This window comes from Pezoporus flaviventris, unplaced genomic scaffold (assembly GCF_033815535.1).
Source record: "Pezoporus flaviventris isolate CSIRO_AGI_PZ_B2104156 unplaced genomic scaffold, CSIRO_AGI_Pfla_v1 ptg000018l, whole genome shotgun sequence".
Lineage (NCBI taxonomy): Eukaryota > Metazoa > Chordata > Aves > Psittaciformes > Psittacidae > Pezoporus > Pezoporus flaviventris.
In genome coordinates this window covers 5,028,596-5,050,509 of record NW_026892566.1, presented here as the reverse complement: position 1 = coordinate 5,050,509, position 21,914 = coordinate 5,028,596, and the positions used below count along the sequence as shown (strand labels likewise).

The 21,914-nt window shown below is 34.7% G+C and overlaps 1 protein-coding gene across 7 annotated transcripts in view; it reads right to left on the bottom strand.

The window, feature by feature from the left end:
- SHOC1 (shortage in chiasmata 1) overlaps nucleotides 1-21,033 on the bottom strand; it is a 45,078-nt gene extending 24,045 nt beyond the window's left edge. For 3 of the 7 annotated variants that reach the window (XM_061455129.1, XM_061455132.1, XM_061455130.1), the window contains exons 1-11: nucleotides 20,877-21,033; nucleotides 17,693-17,822; nucleotides 17,015-17,096; nucleotides 13,918-14,108; nucleotides 9,804-9,966; nucleotides 8,677-8,779; nucleotides 7,818-7,974; nucleotides 6,416-6,523; nucleotides 2,930-3,059; nucleotides 1,890-1,984; nucleotides 595-831 (exon numbers count right to left, since the gene is read on the bottom strand). In XM_061455129.1, the coding sequence (XP_061311113.1) occupies nucleotides 595-831; nucleotides 1,890-1,984; nucleotides 2,930-3,059; nucleotides 6,416-6,523; nucleotides 7,818-7,974; nucleotides 8,677-8,779; nucleotides 9,804-9,966; nucleotides 13,918-14,108; nucleotides 17,015-17,096; nucleotides 17,693-17,822; nucleotides 20,877-20,921 (1,441 nt within the window). In that variant the 5' untranslated portion in view covers nucleotides 20,922-21,033. Of the gene's footprint in view, nucleotides 1-594; nucleotides 832-1,889; nucleotides 1,985-2,929; nucleotides 3,060-6,415; nucleotides 6,524-7,817; nucleotides 7,975-8,676; nucleotides 8,780-9,803; nucleotides 9,967-13,917; nucleotides 14,109-17,014; nucleotides 17,097-17,692; nucleotides 17,823-20,876 lie in introns of those variants that run through there. The other 4 variants (XM_061455131.1, XM_061455136.1, XM_061455135.1 and 1 more) reach the window with 3 other exon arrangements.
- Between the last annotated feature and the right edge of the window lie 881 nt (nucleotides 21,034-21,914).

Here is a 21,914-nt window from a genome sequence, read left to right as displayed (position 1 = left end):
TGGAGTTCTGCAACCACAACCAGTGCCTTGCAGTCAGGCCATAGTTATACAACAAAATCTAAATAGCTTTTTTGCATTTTCTGTTAAAGCTTGGTTATAGGTGTGAATAATGGTCTTCAGTTTATAAGTGGTTTACATTTGAAACCATAGCCAGCATAAAACCCTCCTCTGAATAGCTTCACAAAATACTACTCACTGTAACATGGACACCCTACTGACTTTCTGCAGATAGGATTATATGAGTATCTGCTTTATTAAAATATTCCAATGCAAAATTACTATTTGTTAAGACAGTCTCCTGTCTGAAACTATTTTATTAAAAAATAGTATGGCTTGTGGAGGCTACTTTTCATCTCCATGTTAATAGAAAAGGTAACTTTATGCAGTTAAACACTGTTGTTCCTACAATTTGTTCTACATTCGTGAAATTGCAGTACTGTTGCTACTCCGTATTGCTATAACAAGTTTTGTTCTTGAGAACAAGCAATCTTCCATTTCCCTCCCTCTTGGAGGTATGTAACAGTCACTGCACAATTCTCTTTTAAAAGTACCATCTTTGCCTTTTTACCACTTTTGCAAAGAGAAGATACTTACTTTCTATCTGATATGATGTAAATTGTGTGAATGTTTCTACTTTTGCAGGAAACATTGCATTACTGGCATTCATAGTTAATTTTTCCAAAGTTTCTGTGGAGACCGGATTTAAACCCAGATGAAGCCACCAGCCCTCCTCTAGTGAGCTAAGCACTGGTCCTTCTACCTCAACTAGCAGCGTTTCCTTCAGTTCTGTAAGTGAATAATGCTGAGATGCAAGCTTATCAGCCTGATGCTCTACAAAAAAAACCCAGAAATCAGCATATGAGATTAATAATCTAGAAACATGAAAACAGAATGCTATTTTGGAAATGAAAGTTCCCAAGTACTGATGACTGACCTACTAATTTCTATACTTCCGCTGGTAACTCAATGTCGATTAGCAGACTTGACAGCAAAGCAGTTAGTGTTATTAGAGCAAGTGTGCTTTTAACACACTGAGTGTACGAGTAAGGGGGGGTATTTTTTTTTCAGATCTAGTAATATGTAGCTGCATTACCAAAGGTACAAATAATCTTGTTTATTAATCTGTGGGTTTCTCATGCTTACATAATCCTTACCCCCCCAAAACAGTAACTCAAACAGTAATAAGCCTACCGCACAATGTTTTCAATTATAAATGAATGTACAAATAAATGGGACAATGTAATAATTCAATACACGTAACTTAATCCTGAGACTTGTAAAATGAAGGCAAATAAAATTAAGTGAAAGAACAGTGATAATGCATACTCTGGTACTGTAAGAAATAACCTGCAGCTTATTTTGGTGTTGTATATTTTGTTTCCAAACATGAACTCTGCTTTTGTCAGGTTATAATATTATTTTCCATTTACAGTACTTTTCTATTGATTGATATATATTCTGAAACATTATTTAAGGAAAAATAGCAGAAAATAGTTTTAACAGATTACTAAATTTCAGTTACCATGGATACTGAATATTATTACTACTAGTAAGCTGAACACTTACCACAGATATTGAATATTATTACTAGTAGTAAGCTGAACATTTTGATAATGAAATAAAACTCTTACTTCATTCAGATTACCTCCATAGAAGATTACATGACATGCCAACTTCTATGTTGCCATACTGTTAATTTTTTATACGTACTAAAAGAATCATATAATAAAACATCAGAGGGTTACACTAATTGGATAAACTTCAATGTCTCAAAAGATACACTCTGTAATATAACATTATATTGTTTATTGTATTTTCTCCATGTACATGGAACTCTTCAACATCAATTGGAAATTGATCATCAAAAAACAGAAAATAGAAATCCTTACCGACAAGTAAAAGAGAGCTCATATTGTCCCGATACTTCTCTGATTGCCATACCAAAGATTTTAGGTATTTCTTAGAGGGCTCTGTAATCAAAATACTATAAAGAACATAAAACAAGACTTGGAGGTATGAAGTTTAGCATTGTTATCTGTTGAATTTTGATTTATATAAAACTACCCTTTAAGTATCTACTTTCTCTCAAATTTTCAGTTTGTTCATTCGTTCATTCATTCATTCATTTGTTCATTCATTCATTCATTCATTCATTCTGATTTTTTTCTCATCCATACAGAGGGTTACTTCATTCAACATGACAGTGAACAGGAAGGAGTGAGAGGAACCATCAAGGGTGGTTCATGAAGTAAAAGAGCACTGAATGAGAACTCTACCTAGACTGTGGTTCCCAGCCCAAAAGGTTATTTAAATTTTTCATGCATGTGTGAGAAAGAAAGCAAGGCAAAAAATGCAAGCCTTGGAAACAAGATGAAAAGGAAACGATGAAGCAATCCTGACTCCATGTCAGCATGAAAAGGCTTCAATTCCATTGTTGGGAGATATCCCAAAACCACAGGCAAATACTTTCTTCCTTTACCTTTTCTGGAGATTTTGTAGGTGATACTTGCTCAACATACATGTTTGCCATATGTATAAATATATACATATACATATACATACATATGAACATACATACTTTCTGTATACATAAGTGTCTATTGTTGCCTACTCCAAAAAAGAGATTGGATTTTCAGGTTGTTAAGTCTCCCAGGAGAAAGAAGTCTACAGTAATGACTGTCATTTCCCTTTTCAAGCTCCCCTGAAAAGCCACAAATATGGACCATATACTCTGCTCACTCTTTTGTGCAAAACACAAAATACATGCAGCTGTTGCAAAGAACATAACTATTAATTTACAAATAGACTAAACTTATTTTTGCACTAATTTTGAGGAATTATGATTGCAAGATTTATGACTATTACAACTTTTTTATTTATATGATTATTTACGACTAAATAGGATTTGTTACTGTTAAGTTTTCATTACCTGTTACCAGAAGAAGGAATAGGTTCCTCTTGAAGGCCTGTGGCCAGAAAATTAACCCATGATCTTTGTTGTCTGCATGGAGGACTTAAAGGTACTTCCATTTCATCTTTCAGATATGGAACATATTTAGCTAGAAATTGCACAAAGCACCACAAAAACCAAATAAAATATCAAAATCACAAAGCTACCTGTGAATGAAGTACACATACTTAGGAATTTTATACTAATTAAGTTTTGGATTAAAATACAAAATACTTTAATGGGACAATTCACTATTTGAGCTACAAAACCCAAACATTTCAGATTTAATTTCCAGACAGTTTGGGAATAATAATGTGTAGATCATATTGCTTTACTCATTCAGTAATGTTATTTCTGGATACAAACTCTTCCCATGCACAATAATTTTTATTATTAAATCATCAGGTACTACGCCTGAGGTTTTGACATCAAGTGTTCATCCTTTCAAGTGTAGGCCTTCTTAGATAGTTCCCAATAAATTAAGATAATTAGATGGAAGAGAGACTTAAGACAATACTGTGGTGGCTTTAACATCCAGATGAATGGACTCAGGGCCTTCAGAAACAGAGTCAGGATTTTAAAGACAAAACTATTCTTTCAATCAAAATAAGTAGTCATTGTAATTCCAGGGGTGACTACTGAAATGAACTGCAACACCATTTTTTTAAAAGCAGTATACAAACAAATGTTGCATGCTAAAAATTCCCCTGCAAGTCACTTTTCACATCCCTGTCATTAGCCAATCATATTCAATGCAGATATTGTAATGGATTATTGCTTTTTATTCAAGGAATTTGCAACTTCATTGATTTTGGTGCCATTACATAAAAATTGGTGGTTTACGCAATTACCCTGGCATTCATCTCTCTGTTGTTCTTCTAGCAATATTTCTCATTCAGCTTGACCAGAAAACAGAGGTGATAAAAAATACAGTTCCCCCACGCTCTATGAAAATTAACAGCCAGAAGAATTGTAAGTAAATAAGTGCCTTCATAAGGAAAAACACTTGTAATGAATTCCCTATTCATTCCAACAGGCAGTAAGCAGCTGCAATCATCACACACAGATTGTCTGGCCAACTGGCATGCAGTGGATTATGAATTGGCCAACTGGCATGCAGTGGATTATGAATTAGCCACCTGCCCAGCTGCTTGCAGCTGTTCCTTGTCCAACCTAACAAGCAGACTGTAGAGCAGCAAGAGCAGGAAGGATAAAAGACTGTGTTAGAAAGCCAGAGAAGTACAGTAAACACTGGGAATTAAAAAAAACAAAACAAAAAGAGAGAGGTAAGAAATAAAAGTGGTTACAAAAGAAATAAACAGACTTCCAATCAGTATGATTTCTTTCCCATTTACTCAGAACAAAAAGATTTCTGCTGTGGAATTCAACTTATAAACTTTTTTTTTTTTTTCTGTGTTGAAAAACAAATTTAGCACTTTTATTTGAACAGGACAGAAGCTGATCTCAGGACAGGAAAAATTCCTGACATTTCTAAAAAGAAAATTATTATCTTTGAGCAAAACTGTTCGTATTTGTTTTTGTTTGGTTATTTTTGTCTTTGAGGGTGGAACATTCTGACCAGCTACACCAGTTAAACTGTGCCTATACTAAGGCTGCCATTCCCCTTCTCAGGGCATTAATGACTGAGTGAATTCTCCTGTCCCTCAACCTTTTTATCAATAAACACCATAGGTAGCAGGAGAGGAAAGCAAACAATGAAACACTTACAGAAAATGCGATAATTTTATCACTGTTTCTTCCCTGATTGCAAGCAAATATATTTCACTTCTGGTAACTTATAAACAGCAAAATTTATTAGAAGGAGGAGACTGTATAGTCTGCTGAAATTTTACATCCAATTACAAATTACAATTGTCTATTAGCAAACGGTGCCTGATTCAAAGGCAGGACTAAGTCAGCAAACTGACAATAAAGATTAATGCCATCACCTTCTTTTAAAAACAATTCAAGATGGTTTGACTACTTACCCAATCCAGACAGTATCTTGGCTAAAATCATAGTCAGTTTGCTGTTATGGTATACAGGAGGAGTGTCCCAAACTGCTCAGATCTACTTAACCTCCTCCTGCTCATCATAAACCTTCGAAGTAAAGAGCTGTCAGATAGCTCACTAGAGTCAGACTACAGTAAATCCTGCTAGGTAAAAATTTCAGATGTAAAATAAATCTAACTTTGTCTTGGTGGGACAACATATGCTAGGCTTGCCTTGAGCTTCTGTATCAGACTCCTTTGAACTGATACGACTGCTTCTACCAAAACCTCACTACAACACTGTATCAGGAGTGTGATGCTATTAGTCTGAAGATGATAGCCATCAGTTCAGTTTAAGTCATATTGAAACTAAGACAAGAAAAGGTATCTTGGTCTGGAGAAGACTCAAAATTCCTCAAGAATTTTAGTAACTGCTGAATGAAAAACTATCAACTGAATACACACTGGAGAATAATATTGCTACTACTCAGTGCAATTATGCATATACTTTTTCCAAGAGAAGATATACATTAGGATGAGAGGCACACGTTTATTCAAGTATTGCCACTCTGCCTAGATCACACCCGTCTGTAAATGTCACACTTTTCTGCATGAAATCAGAGGTGAAAAATACCACTAGCACAGCCATTTTTTGCCTCTCTTAGCCAGCCAACATTAAGCTCTGAGAGCAGTAGGGCTAGCAAGAATATTAATTATTTTGAGAGGTTGCACCTTGAACCTGAAGAAACTTTAACTGAGGTTGAGATACCAAACCTGTTTGGCATTGGTATGCATTGTAACCAGCATCCCAACTGAGTTTTCAAGCTATTAAAGGTGGATACATATAAAGGATTTCCTAATGTCAGCATAGGAGAAGCCAGGATTCAATGCATGCATTAACAAACATTCAACACTTCCAGTTTATTACTGTGGAAAACAGCCCTGGTGACTGGTGACTGTGTTTCTTGATCCCACTGCATTGGGTTTGCAAACCCAAACAAATGCACCCGAGTTTTGAATCTCTAGAAGTTACAAACTCAGTACTTTTCCTTGGACTGCCCTCCATCACCCTCTTTTGAAAGCATTTACGTAAGGCTTTAATGAACTTTAAACTGCACTCTTCAACTCTGCAACTTTAATCAATCTGCTTTAACTTGCCTCTGCCCTCTCTGGGTAAATTCTGAGATAAAATAATCTAAGAAGCTAATCAAGTGCAGAAGATACATACACCAATTGCAGCCAAAAGCAACATGAAGGAACTGTAAAGCTGGTTGTGTTTAGCTTTTAAAACTCTTGAAAGCAGTATGGCACTTCTACCTGCTCATAGTACAATTACAAAATAGTAGCTTATACAAAGCAAACATTCTTATCTTCCATTTATATGCTGCATGTACTTCCAAGAACAGAATATGGGGACAACCACTTGCAGGATTTATTTTAAATATCACCGCTTGATTTAAGTAAATCTTCCTACCTGACTCACAGAATTCCAATATATTTCTGCTATTACTGGAGCAAACCTCTTGTGGCATGGGATAGTACTCAGAAATTTCTATTCTGTATGCAATTTCTGCTTTGAGATCTGAAAACAGGTATTAAAAGGTGCCATAAATGAACCATTTATTGCTTTTTCCTGTCAAAGCATATTTTTCCTTTCAATCTTTTAATTGAGTCTCCATAATACATTATTATGAGAAATCACAGCTATGCTTAGTAATCCTCAGTACCATAGGTGATCAGAGCAGTGGTCAGTCTTGTCTTTTAAAGGTGCAGAAAAAAAACCCACAATATAGTATAGTCACTATCTGAAGTATTAAAAGTTCTTATGACTACCGTAATGTGATTTCTGGAACAAGTAGGCAGCCTAAATGTAGTTTACCAGGAGTCTGTGTATGCAGATTCTCTTGATACTAAAAAGGACTAAAATGGAAAAGAGTAATAGTTTGATGTCTGTGTACAAAATTCTCAGATCTCTGCAGTGATGGCTGGGTCATTCAGCTTGGGATGTGGCATGTGTGTACTAAATGTATCAGAGAAATACACATGAAATTGCTGTGGTCAAATAATACACTTTAAAAGTTTGGTGTCTATCTTCAGTAACAGACTGGATTACTCCAAACTGCTGCCCTATCAGAAACAGAATTCAGCATACAACCTCCACACTCAGAAGCATAAATCATGCTTCCCTGATCTGCTTCAGGCCCACCAAAGAAGTGGTTTTCCTCACTTGCCAAAACCAATGCAAACTGGCCTGTTTTCATAAAAAATAAAAAATCTCAAGCTTTTTTTTTAACTACACAAAATACTGTCATAGATGTCAATCCAATAGCCAATAATTGTCACTGAAGTTGTAGTTATCTGTAGTCTATAAGCGTTTTGTAACATTTCTTCAATTCCTTTAAAGAAATTACTACTGTCATTTAGAATATTCCTGTTACCCACAAAAATATTTAACTCCAGAAATCTTCTTTTGTGTTTGCAATTACAATGTAATACAAGCAATTTTTAAGGTATGACTATACTGCATATGATCCTTTTAAGCATGTCTCGGAAAGTAAATTTAATTACGGATAAGAAAATAAAACTAATTATATTCATGATACACTAGATATCATGAATCGTGGCTACTGTCACATTTGTTTCCAGGATCACAACATAACTATGGATTGAATAAAATGACAAATAGTTTATTTCCCCTTGGCTACTGTAGCAGACATTTCTAATACTCAGAAATTTGGGTATAGCACAATTCACAGTCTCATACAGAGAAATTCTCTTTTAATGGTCTGTGATGTAACTCCTAAGTGAACTGAATATGAAAGAACTAGATTGTGTTAAATGTGTGCAAATGAAATGAAAATCAGGTCAAGCATCACCTTCTTTGATCACCTTTTTGCACATGTCTTCATCAGCCATAGTTTCTGGAGCTAAATTTAACAACTTCTTCAGCTCCAAGTATGATGGAATATTAACAGAATCTGATCTGCCCTTGCTGGGTGTGCAGAATTCTAACTCAACAGGCAACATGAAATACTGAAAAATATTAATCACAACAGAATGGTAAATAAATTTTCTTTTATGTTACTATACATTCAAAGCTTTTTTAAAATTCTGAAATAACTGAATTCTAAACCAATCTAAGAGCTTTTAAGAAAGAAGTCATAAGACATTTACACAGCATACACAAAGCTTTGCTCAATATAGAAAAAAAATAGTGTTATAGTATTTCAAATTGAGTCAGTGGAGTCAGACTGATACAAACTTGAAGCTCCCAATCAAGTAAAATCCTCATTTATTTAATTGACGTTTTGGCTTTTTTTTCAGAATTTTGAGAAATTGGCCAAAAAACAGATTTGACTTCTTTTTTTTAAAGAACCCAAGCTGGCCCCCCGAATACCAGAACCTGTCCTGGAACTCTCCCTTTCCCATGGACATACCATGGCTTCCTGCTCTGGTTCATTTTTATTCTTAGTGTAACAACTACCTTCATAAACCTGCTAACACATCAGGTCCCAGGAGAAACACCTGATTAGAGTGGAGATTCCTGACAACAGTATCCAAGAATTAAAAAACCCACAAATAATACCGGTGTTTTCTAATCTTGGAAATATGAAGACTACAAATATTTGGCAAGTATGAAAATAATTCAGAAAAATTACTTGCAAATGAATAAACACTTGTGCGTAACAAAGTAATCAATAATATAACAGTTAGTAAGAAACAACATGATGATACCTCTTCATCTTTTACAGATATGGTACAGAAATTCTCTTTAATCCCCTGCAATTCTTTTTTACTCTCTTCCATCTCCATTTCATTTTGGAAAGTCAAACATTCCCTTTAAAAGATCATAACATAAAGCAAGTAACTTCTTTGTATCACTTCACATCTAGACTGAAAGTCTTAACAGTAGCTTTGATGAGCATATTTGTGGTAAAAGTCATTTTTTTCTACATCCACCCTTTTCTAAGAAAGCAATTCAAAGGAATGCGGTACCAATCTGTGTAATTAACTGAATTACTTTCCAACAAATAGTACATTACAGAATAGAATCACTTAATATTGTGACCTGCCTTAAAACATTAAAAAAAAAAAAAAAAAAAAAAAGTGTTGAAACTGTTTGTCATCTCAACTGTTTGTCATCTCAACTGTTTGTCATCAAGGTAAGTCTCATCATATAAAAACACTTTCTGAATTTTCTTCTAATGGCAGGTTTTTCTGCTATATACAAAATGTCTGTGATCTCTAACACTGACATAATTTATGTTTTGTTACTTTTAATTTCTATGGAATGCTTCAGCACCAAAGAATGCAGAATGTGCTCAATATTAATTAAAAAGAAAACCAGAAGTATGTACTCTGGTTTGACAAACTTTTAAAAGGCCAAGAAGGAAAACTCAGGAGTAATGCTACTACTTGCCTTGTAAAGCAAGGATGAAAGCAGAACAGGGGTAAGGATTTTTCAAGCAGAATGAAAACAGTTAATGAGGCTTGCCCCTCATGACCATTACAGTCACTAACTGTATACTGACTTTTAGGGGTATAACTTCCTCATCAGTCCCTGACAACTACTATTTTTCTGCACATTTTTTCAGTGCTCTAAAATGAAGAGCCGAAGCACATTTCACACTTGCAGAACGTAAAAATGACATAATTTCATTTTAAAAATTACTGTTTTCTTAAATAATGCATATAAATTTCATCCTACTCATTTCTCTAAGTAAGAAGAAAAGCTGAAGTCTTTATCCATTACAAATATAAACTAGTTAAAAAGTTAACATGCACGGAAGATGTTAAAATGCTAATGGCATTACATACAGGCTATTATTTATGTTCAATGTTATACAGCAATTTGCTGATACCTGAAAACGTTCTCTTCTGTTAAACTCTTTCCTTCAGAATCTAAAAGGGGATCTTTCACTAAAAAAAAATGTAGTCTGCTCAGAAGTACAGATAAAGAAGGCAGTTTTTTACGAAAATTTTCAAGGTTATCAATAAAAAGAAGTTCCTCTTCCATATATAAATCTGAAGGAAAATAAGAAAAAATACATCAACAATCAACATAATAAGAATTCTCAGAATAAACAGAGGCAGCTGTTGGAATGTTATAAATGTCAGCAAAACAATAGCTGCTTTTTACTTTAATTATTTTAGGATTTTTAAACTTTAAATGCAGTGAAGTCTAGACTTCCAGTGGTTCACATGACAAGCTTTGGTTTTCTTTTCCTTTTTCTTTTGTCTAATATAGCACCTGTTAGAAAGAAAAGGTACTTTTCATTCCCTTGCTTGTATTGTAAAGCACAATAAAGTAACTTTTGAGGCAGGTTTTGGCTGAGAAACTTAATTCAGTGCAATTTTTAAAGTAGAAATGAGGCAGTCTCACCATACATTAAAACTAAGCTAAATCTAAGACTAAACAGAGATTCTCTAATTCTGAAACAACAAAAAATTACTTACAGAATGAGGAGACAATAAATGTAGGTTATAAATTATTATGATTTCGAAAAAGATGACATTATGGACCTTTATTTATTTTGAGTTTAAACTACTACTCTCCATGAGACAGAACTGAAGCATTAATCATAACTCTGCTGAAATCCTTTATATTGGCAATATAATGCACACACACATATTACAAATATATATATATTACATATAGAAGGGAAAAGGGAGGTTTCTTATCCTCTTACTTATTTTTTACTTACATGGAAGCCTCGTGATTCCCACATCCCCCTTTCACTCCCTAGATAACTCCCTGTCTGTAATAACCCTCCCTTCCTTCCTAATGGATGGAAATAATAAATACTAATTATGATTACCCTAAACTGTTTTATGCTGCTGACACAAGCAGATCCCCATAAAGAAATCTATCAATTAAAAAATAAATGCCTCATTATAAAACACCTCTGTTTAATGAGATGAACAGTTCAGGAGATGCCACTAAAGCTTCTAATACCCTATAAAGCTTAAAGTGCCTCCACTGAAAAAACTGACATATTTTATGACATAATTTACAAAGTCCCTGATCTATTTTTCTTCCTTTTCTTCAGGCAACCACAAAAGCAAAGTAGGAAGCACCTCAATATTCAGGCTAGTGGTTGGAAAATTAGGTGCTAAAATCAACCAGAAAATAAAGATTGCTTTCATGACATAAACTCAATCATGCTATGCTCAAATAATATCTCATTTAATTTTTGTTAATACTGCATCATAACTCCTAAAATCCTAACACTAAAGTAGGTCAAATAATGCACAACTTTGCCCTGGATTTGCATTTACTATTCTAATTTAGCTATATTGTTGATTTTTAAAATGTCCATTCATATTGTATCTTTTTATTGTAAATGGCTCTAGTACTGAGTGTGTAAAAAATAAATGAGGGTTTCTTCCAATTAATCTCACCCTAATGTGATTCAAATATTTAAATAAGTGCATTTCTTTGTTAGTTTTAACACATTTTTACCTGTTACTTCCCAGGAAAGTATGCCTATGCAAGAATGCACTTTCACATGTACTGAAGTGCCCTCCTGAAGCGCAACAGATGCAGTCACATACCTAACTGCCTTCCCAATATGCAATTTTACAACTGGTGTAATATGTAGAGTCTGAAATTCACAAATGCCAGGGTCTGAAATCCATAGCAAACTGAACTGAGTTGCCACTCTGTGACTTCAGGAAGTGCAGTTCCACATGTTGTAATAAGTTTATTTTTTAGACTTGTAGCTTGAATGCAATGTCATCACTTTCTTTGATTCAGTAATTTCTGATCAGTAAAGCATTGAAGAACTTTAACAGGCTTAAGCACATGCTCAATTTCTTTATCAACCAGGGAGCAAATATGCGATTCGTGTTCGAATGGGGGGTTTCACTGCCACTGCTATCATGTACTAGTGTAAAGATAGCACTTTTCAGCTAAATGCCATAAAGACGGCTTTTTCCCACTGTGACCCCTCTCTCATAATAAACTATGCAAAACAGTTTTTGCAAACTGAACCAAATTAAGTTTTTAACTGTACCATTCAATGTGCATCACACTTCCCAGGTTTTCATTCTCTTACTGTTTTTCACTGCTGTAGTCCAGTAATACTTTACTAGATACATTTTAAATGTGTGCGTAACCTATTACATTAAACTTCACAACCCTATTGGAAACTTTCTTTTGCTTTAAACAAAAACCTTTGAATAATACAACTCTTAGTAAGTATTACATGCATTATTTCTTACATTACACCTCAAAAAGTGAAATGACTGACGAAATTGGTTTTATTCTCTGAAAGGAATAACAGGGTAATATCAACAGAAATAACCAGGGAACATTTTAATATGCACAAGATGGCAGAAAAAAATCTCCTGCAGTAATAAAATCAGCTATTTAGAATTTGAATATAACCTTCCTCTACTAGAAAAACAGATTTTAAATGACAATTTCACATCTTGTATCATGTTTTTCCTTATTTTTTAGAAAATACAGGTTAGATAATTATGTCATATCACCCATAATATTAAACTGCTAATAATTTTATCAGTAAATTTCATGTTTTCACACTCTCTATATATATCTTCATGTCTATAGTGAAACCTAGTTAGGGCTGTTAGCAGACTAGCTGGCATTAATTAGCAGGTTCTCAATGACACAAATTAGGTTGCAAATTTTTCTGAATGGCAGCTTTGCTAGAGTTAATACTTTCCTCAAATGTCCACAGACATTTGCTATCATTCCCCTCTTAAATGCAAAGCAAGTCAGAGAAAGTCTTGGCAATAATACACAGGTTACACTGACAGGTGATTATTGATCTGCTAATTCAATAAATCAGTCACCAGAACAGTGAATAATTTAATATTCTCCCATAAAAACAACCCAAACCAGCCTAATTAGCATGCCTGTTTACATACAATAAAAATCTGTAACTTCAAAAAATATAAAATATTTTATGAAATTTATATATTTTTTTAAGACTCCTGTCCATAAAAATTTAGCTCTCTTGATTGTTACCAAGTCACAGCTAAGACATGGGTAAGCATCTGAATTGTTTTTATTCTTTTTGTAAGCACCCTATAGAGAGAGCTTATTAATTACTGAAACCTGCATATGCCACCTAACTCTGAAAAAAAATCTGGTAATTACTTAATCAGATGAATTAAGATTACTGTCTTTCAATTATTAACTGTAATATACTTGTGTTGTTGATAGCATGTTCCTAGTAAATGTTATCTTGTACAATATTGTATCAAGAACCACCTGCCTCCTTTGTGTGACCGTGGAAAAAAGGTCTTGGTAAACGACGACTTTCCTTTTCTAAAATAATATAACTGACATATATTAAAACCCCCAAACCAATCAACCAACCAACCAAAAAAAACCCCAACCCCACAAAACCAAACCAACAACCAACCACACCCTAATGTATTAAAGAAATAAATTACTTATTATAAATAATATTATTCAGAATAATAAATCGTAATACAGTTGAATCAAACACTCAACATTTTGCTTTCTGTGATCATACTTCATTACAGCTATTGGGGAGATATTAATCATAAAATTTCTGAAAACACACAGGAACACTACTCAATTTGAACTATCTTCATCCCAGAAACAAATCAGAAACTGCTTACTTTCTGTTCTTAAAATGGTAAAAGAACATGTCATAAGGATCTAATTTTATTGAGGTACAAAAGATCTTTGCATTTTGATCACTGCAAGTAAGATCTACTTATTGTGATACTTGCTGCCACCTTCTGCCATATATTTGATCAGTCTGAAACTTTTTCTGGCTTGCACTATCTTGAACTGTTAAGACAAGCCCCTCTTCTAAAGGGAGTAAATTGCTATTAAATGGTTATAATTTCTGCAATTGCAAAGGCTGTGATCACCCAAATGATTTCTTTAATGCCTACAGGTCATGCACAAAAAATTATGGATGTTAACACGCTGACTCCACTAAATGTTAGACAGCACTGAATTAAAGACTTTACCTTGCCATTGTTTTTTATACTCATTGTCATAGTCAGCCTTCAAATATTTCTCTTGGGTTGATTCTTCCTTAAAAGCATCTTTCATAAGCAAAAAAAGTTCTTCTATGTCAGTCTGAGACGAGAGATTTGAACTTGGAATAAATTCTATTAACTCATTATTAGTATTGAACTCTACAGAGCAGACAGGTTTCCTGAAAAGCACAAAAATATATCTGATATTTAAATTGTTATAAAAGCACTGTCATAACTTCCATGACTCCCCAGTGAATCAACAGCACTCAAAAAGATACTCTAAGAACTTTGATAATCACTGTGTTCACTGAAGAAAAATGGAAATTACTGAATTGTTCTCACTATTCACTAGGTACATGGTCAAATGACACCTTTAATTCTTCCCCAAGAAAAAGCACTCTAAGTTTAACCCCAGCACTAAACTGAAAAAAAAGGATGGCTGAAAAAAAAGCATCAAGCCTACTGATGTCATAATATTTATAACAAAAATATGCTGCTGGGTTAAAAATAATCATGTTTCAAAAATTCTGCAAAAATTGCTAGTAACTGCAACAGGGAAAAGACAGGATAAATGAAGAAACAGAGACATTTCATTTTCCTGTCGCTTTTTGTATTAATCTCAATATTACTTTTATTTTCCAGAAAAAAAAAAACCAAAAAATCAACAGAAAGCTTACAAAAAAATAGCAAAATAATTTCATTACAGAAAAAAAACCCTACACAACAGTCTTGAGCTAATTACAGGTTGAACCTAATGTTCTGATCTCAGACAACTGATTTCTCAACTGTGCATCCTATTGATTTATTCAGTTTCTTAATAATCCTTTACATTACACAGTCTTGCTATTTCTAGACATCTGGACGTAAATATAATAAATACATGATATCTAATTATCATCTGGATGTAAATATAATATATGATATTTAAGTATATGAGTGCACCGATGAATTTCAGTACAGACCTTCAGGTACAAGCAACAATAGCAAGGATTCTCTATTACACATCTTAAAAAAATGAACTATTTTAAAACACACATTAAACACACATTTAAAACAACACAGTTCAAAAGTTAATTTTGAAACTTCAAGTAGTATAATTCACAAGGAATAATTACACAGTGTTGATAATAATTAATGTCCAAACTTTAACATAGCATGAGCCTTTTAAAAATCTAAGAACCTAGAACATTTTACCAAATTACACATAGGCCAACTTCAGTGAAATCAATGGATTTCCCTACAGCTTTATGGATAGATCATGCCTAAGTGAACTGCTGATTTGAGACTACGTGGGCCAGCCTTTTCTAGAGTTAAGCCCTTGTTCTGGAAAAAAAGTATGTATTTTAAATGCAGACTAGTCCTACAGCTATGCTTGTACAGTGTTTTGAACACAGACGTCACTACATTAATGTATTTAGCTTCTATTAGATCTTCACAATATGAAGTAAAACTTTCAGCATTGTCATTGAAATATGGACAGTTGAGTCCCATCATCAAAATAAGCACGGGAACTAACTGCATGTAATAAAGCTAGTAAGGCAGTTTATCCAATTAAATAATTTGGCAGTTTCTAGGAATTATAAATTCACTTCCTTATCTCCTTTCCTGCCAGGCATCCTCTCTCCCCTCTGCCTAGGCAGTCTGTGTCTCCTCAGTGTTTTTCTCCCTCAGTGTTTCTCTCCTATTTGTTTCTTGTTCTCTTTTTGTTTTTTCAGTGTCTCCAAGGATGTATTAGGCTCCCTGGCACTTCGAACCAATCTTCCCTAATATAGGAGTCCACTTCACTGACCTGATGGGACTCTTACACTTGCACTTCTCACTAGCTTACACAAAGAACTTTTACCAAAAAAAAAGATTTGAAAAAATCCCAGACCCAAAAAGCCTAAGTTGACAAGCTTACATGAAAACATCACCTCTGCTGATCTAGTTGCCTAAATTTTTAACCACACAGACAAGCATAAAAAGGTCACACAAAGCCCCTGTTTAGTAGTATAAACTAGTGCCTACTGTTAGAACAAAATAAAGTCATCTTCTGAGCAGAGTCTTAGAATAGTATGTATTGAACCTTGCGATAAGCAACACAAAGATACTGAATTCAATTACAACTGTATTACATATCAGCACATTTAGGAAATATTTTAGTAATTATTATGGCAAACTGTAAGACTAGAATATTCACAAGATTTCACATAAGGCCGTCAGAAGTAGCCAAGGTAGTGTATTTGTATTCAACTTGGGTTTTGTTAAATGGCCTACAGCTACGTGCACCATAGTGAAGGTAATAGCACTGAACAATTTTCAATACTCAGTCAACCATAAAGTTGGGGGGGGGGGGGGAACTGTTTATGATCACAGCTTTACCAAACACAGTACCCGGTAGGGTATAACAATCTGTCAGTTTTTAAACAGGGTCAAAGTCCAGTTAAAAGTTTCCTAACATTTCAGTGACTTCCTCTGTAACTTTCAACATTATGTTGACAGTTATTTTTAGTACAACTTCCCCTTTTCTTTTGTGAAAAAGAAAAGCACAGATAACTGTAAAATATCCTCAGGTTTGGTCCTTTGGATCTAACATCTATCACTGTAACCAGTACATCACTGCATTTTTAAAGGAAACTATATGGAATTTGAGATAACAAAAAGGTAATTACAGAATGAATTGTATCTGAAATGATTCTGCCTTATAGTGAGCTTGAACAATAGGTTTAGGTTAAGATTTATAAATACCCTTCTTCAAATAGCTTCATCTACAGTTATGAGAGGTAACTGTCTGAAAGATGGAGGGGGGAAAATAGCCTCATGGTGCATATAAATTTTTCAGAGACTTTCTGCAATGTCATAAATGGATTACACAAGCACCACGAAAATGAGATAAGCAGAAATCTCAATGAAAACACGATACTACCTTAAGTGGAAAAGCCGCCTTTAAGCTCTTCGCTACAGCATTGGATGCTTGCTACTGTCAAAAACCTTTTCATGTTCTCTTATCACCACTAGGTTATGATCCACAAAGTAACTGAATGATATCATATATGGAATGATATCATAAAGGAATCATATATGTTTTTAACTTAAGGTTACTGACTTTTCCAGGAAATCCTCCACACGTAAACTTTGCTTCCACTGATCCAGTACTGAAACAGCAATCATGTTGTGTGTTGAAGTAACTGAGACAAAAACAAAGAAAAAGAATCACACATAAAATATTTATTTTTATAAATATTGATCAAAACATTACCAAGGCTGACCAAACGTTCCACAGGATGTACAGAAGAAACTGTGCTTTTAGTTTCCACTAGCAAAAGTAAATGCAAACCACCAGAAAGATGCAAATACATTTACCTCTAAACTTGGAAACCCCCAGCTTTTCCACATCTCAAAACCTCAGCATCATCTTTCAAACCTCTCCTAGCTAATCAGATTAAGTATTTTACTTATCTCTGGTCACTGCTTTTCTTCCAGCACTCCATATCCAGACAGGAAGTTTTCCAGAGATCTGTACAAGCTAATTAAATATCATCTCATTTATGATGCCATACACAAACAAATATTCATTACCAATTAGCTTCTACTCAGGCAATGACCACATTCTACCTGCAAGAGCTATATGAACTGACATACTGCTGCTTCCAGAAATAACAGGGTTTGCTTTTTGCTGGCTTTTTTTTTTGTTTGTTTTGGAGACTTATATTATGCACAAACACAAGCTTCTCCTTCAATCCACAGTAAATCTAAATTAAGACTTGAGGACTACATAACCTACTTCTAGTCCATGGCTTCCTATACTTATCATCAGCAAAGAGTCCAGTGAGATGATACTTTTCATCTTGTTGTAAACAGGGAGGAAAGCAAAGTGATAATCTCCAGATCGAAAACTTCTGCCTTGCCATGCTCTGCACAAAAAAAGAAGGCACGTGATAAAATTGAGACAGACAATTCCATTCTTTTTGTGCACTACCTCAGACACACTGTGTTCAGTTTTCTACTGAAACACAGTTTATACTTAGATTTTTTTTTTTCAAAATTGACATAGTCCAAACTAAGAAAAGATATTAACAGTTACTTGACTTGATATTCAACTTTTAATCTACATTTCTGCATATGCATGGTAGCTATCAACTGAGTTCTAGAACTAAATAGTCAACTTGGCAACTTCAGTAACTCTATACTGAATACCACCTTTAATAACCTATATGTTCTTTCGCCAAGAAAGCCCACATGAACAGCACAAAACCACAGAATAAAGTTAGTTTAGGAAGAAGAGAGAAATGATTCCCACACAGGTGTTTGGATTTACAAGCTCGTATTTTAGAAGGAAGTTTTCCTCAAAAATTCTGGGGTGTAAAAGGTGTATTGGAAAAGACTAGCTACAGAAATATTGGAGAACATCATGAATGAGACTAGAAACTTCTCTCTGTTTCTAAGTCCATCACCTGAATTCAGCTCTGTTGCTCCACGTCTTAGAATGCTGTCTAGCCAACTACAGCTTGTACTGTTAGGCGTTTCAGGTGACAAACTAGAAATAGTTCAGCAACTTGGATTGCTACCACAGCAACCATGCTGTCAGTGCACTTTTTACACCTTCCAGTATAAGCAGAGAGAAAACGGAGGGGGGAAGCAAAAGACAACATGGAAAGCAACACTGTCACTCCTGTGAAAGGTCACCATTGCAGATCATTTTTCCATTTCAGTTTAATCCTGTGTGGGATAGTTACAACTCTGTAAATGCCAGTTAATTTTAACAGAATAGGCCAAAACCATTGCCCTCATAGTATCTTTTCTTTAGAAGTCTCTTGTAAAAAAATTAAAAATACCATACTGCATTACCTCTTGCCTAAGGCAGCATGACATTTGCCCAGTCATCTCCTCCTTTACAAATTCTGAGCAAAGAAGCCAGAAACAGACAACTACAGGAAACTGCACCAAGATCTTCTACATACTACTGGCCATACATCAGTCTAAGTAACCCGTATTGAAATTACTGCTAAAACCCTTTGTTTATTATAAAATGAAGTACAGCTACTCTGCTAGTATTCAGCCTTTATCAAATATAGAAAAGTGTTTTTCAAGGCTGTTATTAACGACCATGGCATTTGGCCAATGCATATTTACATCTATTTCTCAAGGAAATGCAAAGGTCTCTACAAATTTCTCTTCTAACTGAAAGATATTATATCCCTTTTTATAGTTCCATACATTTTGCATACATTGTCAGTTTATAAAGTGAGAATGTTGAGCTCTAAGATGACTTTGTAATGGCACCTACAATGCTCAGCAGATTGAGGAATCTAACCCTTGCATCTTTAATGACTGAAAAGGCTCCTTTCTTCCAAGATACTTTTATACTGGGCAGCAGGAAAAGCTATAACTAGGCTTGACAGATGCGCATAACAAGCACATTAAGAGCAGGACTCCACATTCAGTTGACACATAGGTGTGCAGGAATCCGAGTTGATATGCTCACTGAATCCCAGCATTTCCTAAGAAGTGGAAGCATTAGGCAAGTCCACTTAATACATCAGATGCCTGAAAAGTCAAATTAACTATCACTAATTTCCAGCAGGAGGGTAGAAGTTAGGCACAACTGTGGAACAAGAAACTGCACTTTTAGCACAGCGTATCACTTGCATGGTCAGTTCTGCAATATCTTTAAGTGTGTGATCACATCTATTAACCCCTTCTGTGAGTTTCACACAGCAACGTTCACACTGTTCTAGAGCAGCCATTCAGTAGGCCACTAAACATCTTTCTTCTACCACTTCTCATTTGTCCTGCTATCAACATCACCCTACTCCTCAAATTCAGGCAAGCAAAACCATGAACTGTAATTCGCCTCTTCTGCACAATAGCCCACAAGGTGTTTTGCTGACACGCCTATTTCTTACTCACAGATAACACAGAGACATCTGAAGACCAAACCGATGTGACTACTGTAAGAAGGTTTTCACACAAATATTGAATAACAGATTTCATACTGTTGGAGTTACAACAGAAGAAGAAACTTCTCTTGCTACAATCTAAGAAAACACTAGGCACACACGCAGGTACAAAATGGAAAAATTCCTGTACTCTCTGAAAAGGGATGTGGGTAGAGTTTTCGCAATGTGGATCTCAGTTTGCCCTCAAGTACTACTTCTGGACTGCTTCCCAGGAGCTGCATTTCTTCACCTATGTGCCAGGAGCACTTGTGTACATACTTGCACACTCCACGAACTCTTGAAAGCATCCTTTCTCGCTACCTCATTCTTCAGCTCACAGACTAGAAGTGTCTCCTCTTGGCAAAGCACCACTGTGCCAGAGAAATGTTTTATCTGTCCCATATCTTTTATTTGAAAATGTAAATAAGTAAAACCTCAATTAAGTAACAGTGTGCTTTAGTGAGAAGCAGTTGGTAGCATCACACAGATGCAGACAGGAAGAAAAAAAAGACTTGTAAGGTTTCTCTGTCTTAACTTATCAACACCTATTAAACCAAAATAATAAACATCTGCTCTCCATTAGTTTAATCTAAAATTTCATGAAACCTCTTCCCTACAACCCACAGGGAATACAAGTGCTGTGTATCACTATCTTAATACATATTGATGTAGCTAGAAAATCTGATTCTTCCAAAAAGGTAATTAATTAAATTTTATGCATTAGAAGGCCCAGTGCACTCTCCAGAGAAATCTCCAAGTAGGAAACTGGCTATAAAACACAATTATATGTGCATCAGACACTAAAAATATGATGCTATTCAGTTTTGGCAAAATTGTACTTTATTTTTCTGTTAAAAAAAATCCTTAATCACTTCACTATGTTATCCCACAAGTGCAGTACGAACATCTCACTGACACATATTTCCTAAGAAAACAGCTATCTATACCTTTTTTTAATGTGCACTTAATCTTTTCTTCAGTTACTGCCATATTTCTTTCAGAATATTAAAGGAAATAAGAAAACTATACCTCATATAAATAGTCTGTTGAGTGGTACTTTAAAGCTGTAAACATCTTGGTTTGTGATGTTTTCAACACTGCGCTTGTCAAAAAGACATACAAAATATGGATTAGTTAAAAATTTCGTCTCTCATCCTAAATGTTGAAAGAGAAGGTTGAAATTAAGGTTCATCAAGAATAACTTCCTAATTTCTGCTAACACATGCACCTTGGACTGAATTTTCTACAGAAGGCTACACAAAACATTCAGCATTATCCCTCTGGAAGTATGTAACAGACTAGCTACAGACCACAGTCACTTGATTTTTATCCAAAGGAACTGGGCTTTGCTTTTTTTTTGTAGCTATGCCTTTTGCTGTTTGTTTCACAAAAAACCTTCAAACCACTAAGTGAATGTAAGCAATACAAATTATATCCCCTAAGCAATAATTCTGAGAAATTAACTGAGTCAATTTCTATGGATTCTAAATTAGGTTTTAAATATATTAGTTCAGCTCTCTAAACTATTACCTGTTCACTGCCTCACGTATTTATGAGGGGACTTTTTTGTCCCCTTCAGTTTTACAAGGGGAAAGGTGATTTCGTAGGCTAATTGTGAGCAAGAGGTCCTTGCTGGAACACCAGGTCTCTAAATTAGTTGATACCTCTGATGGGAACCAGAAGTGAGATGAAAACTATAAAAGGATAGATATGGTGTGAGTGTATATTGTTGTGCATGTATGCATGAGGTAGGAGAATACTTGTCCTTAATTAAAATCAGATGGGAGAGTCAAGGGTAAAGTAAGATAATTCTATCTAAAAAAGCACACTATGTAAATGAAACTTAATCAATGTGAACTTGTGACAGAAAGCAGTCTCCATACACATACCAGCAGCCATCAGCAACATGATATTAGGATAAAATTGGCTAAGTAACACAGCTGGAAATACAAAATTTGTGTATGGATGTAAACAGAATTGGGGCCAGTGAAGAACATGTAATTAGGGGCTGGTTGCTCACTTGAGAGGTGTCTGGACAGAGAAAAGGAAGTGCAGGAGGAGTGAAAA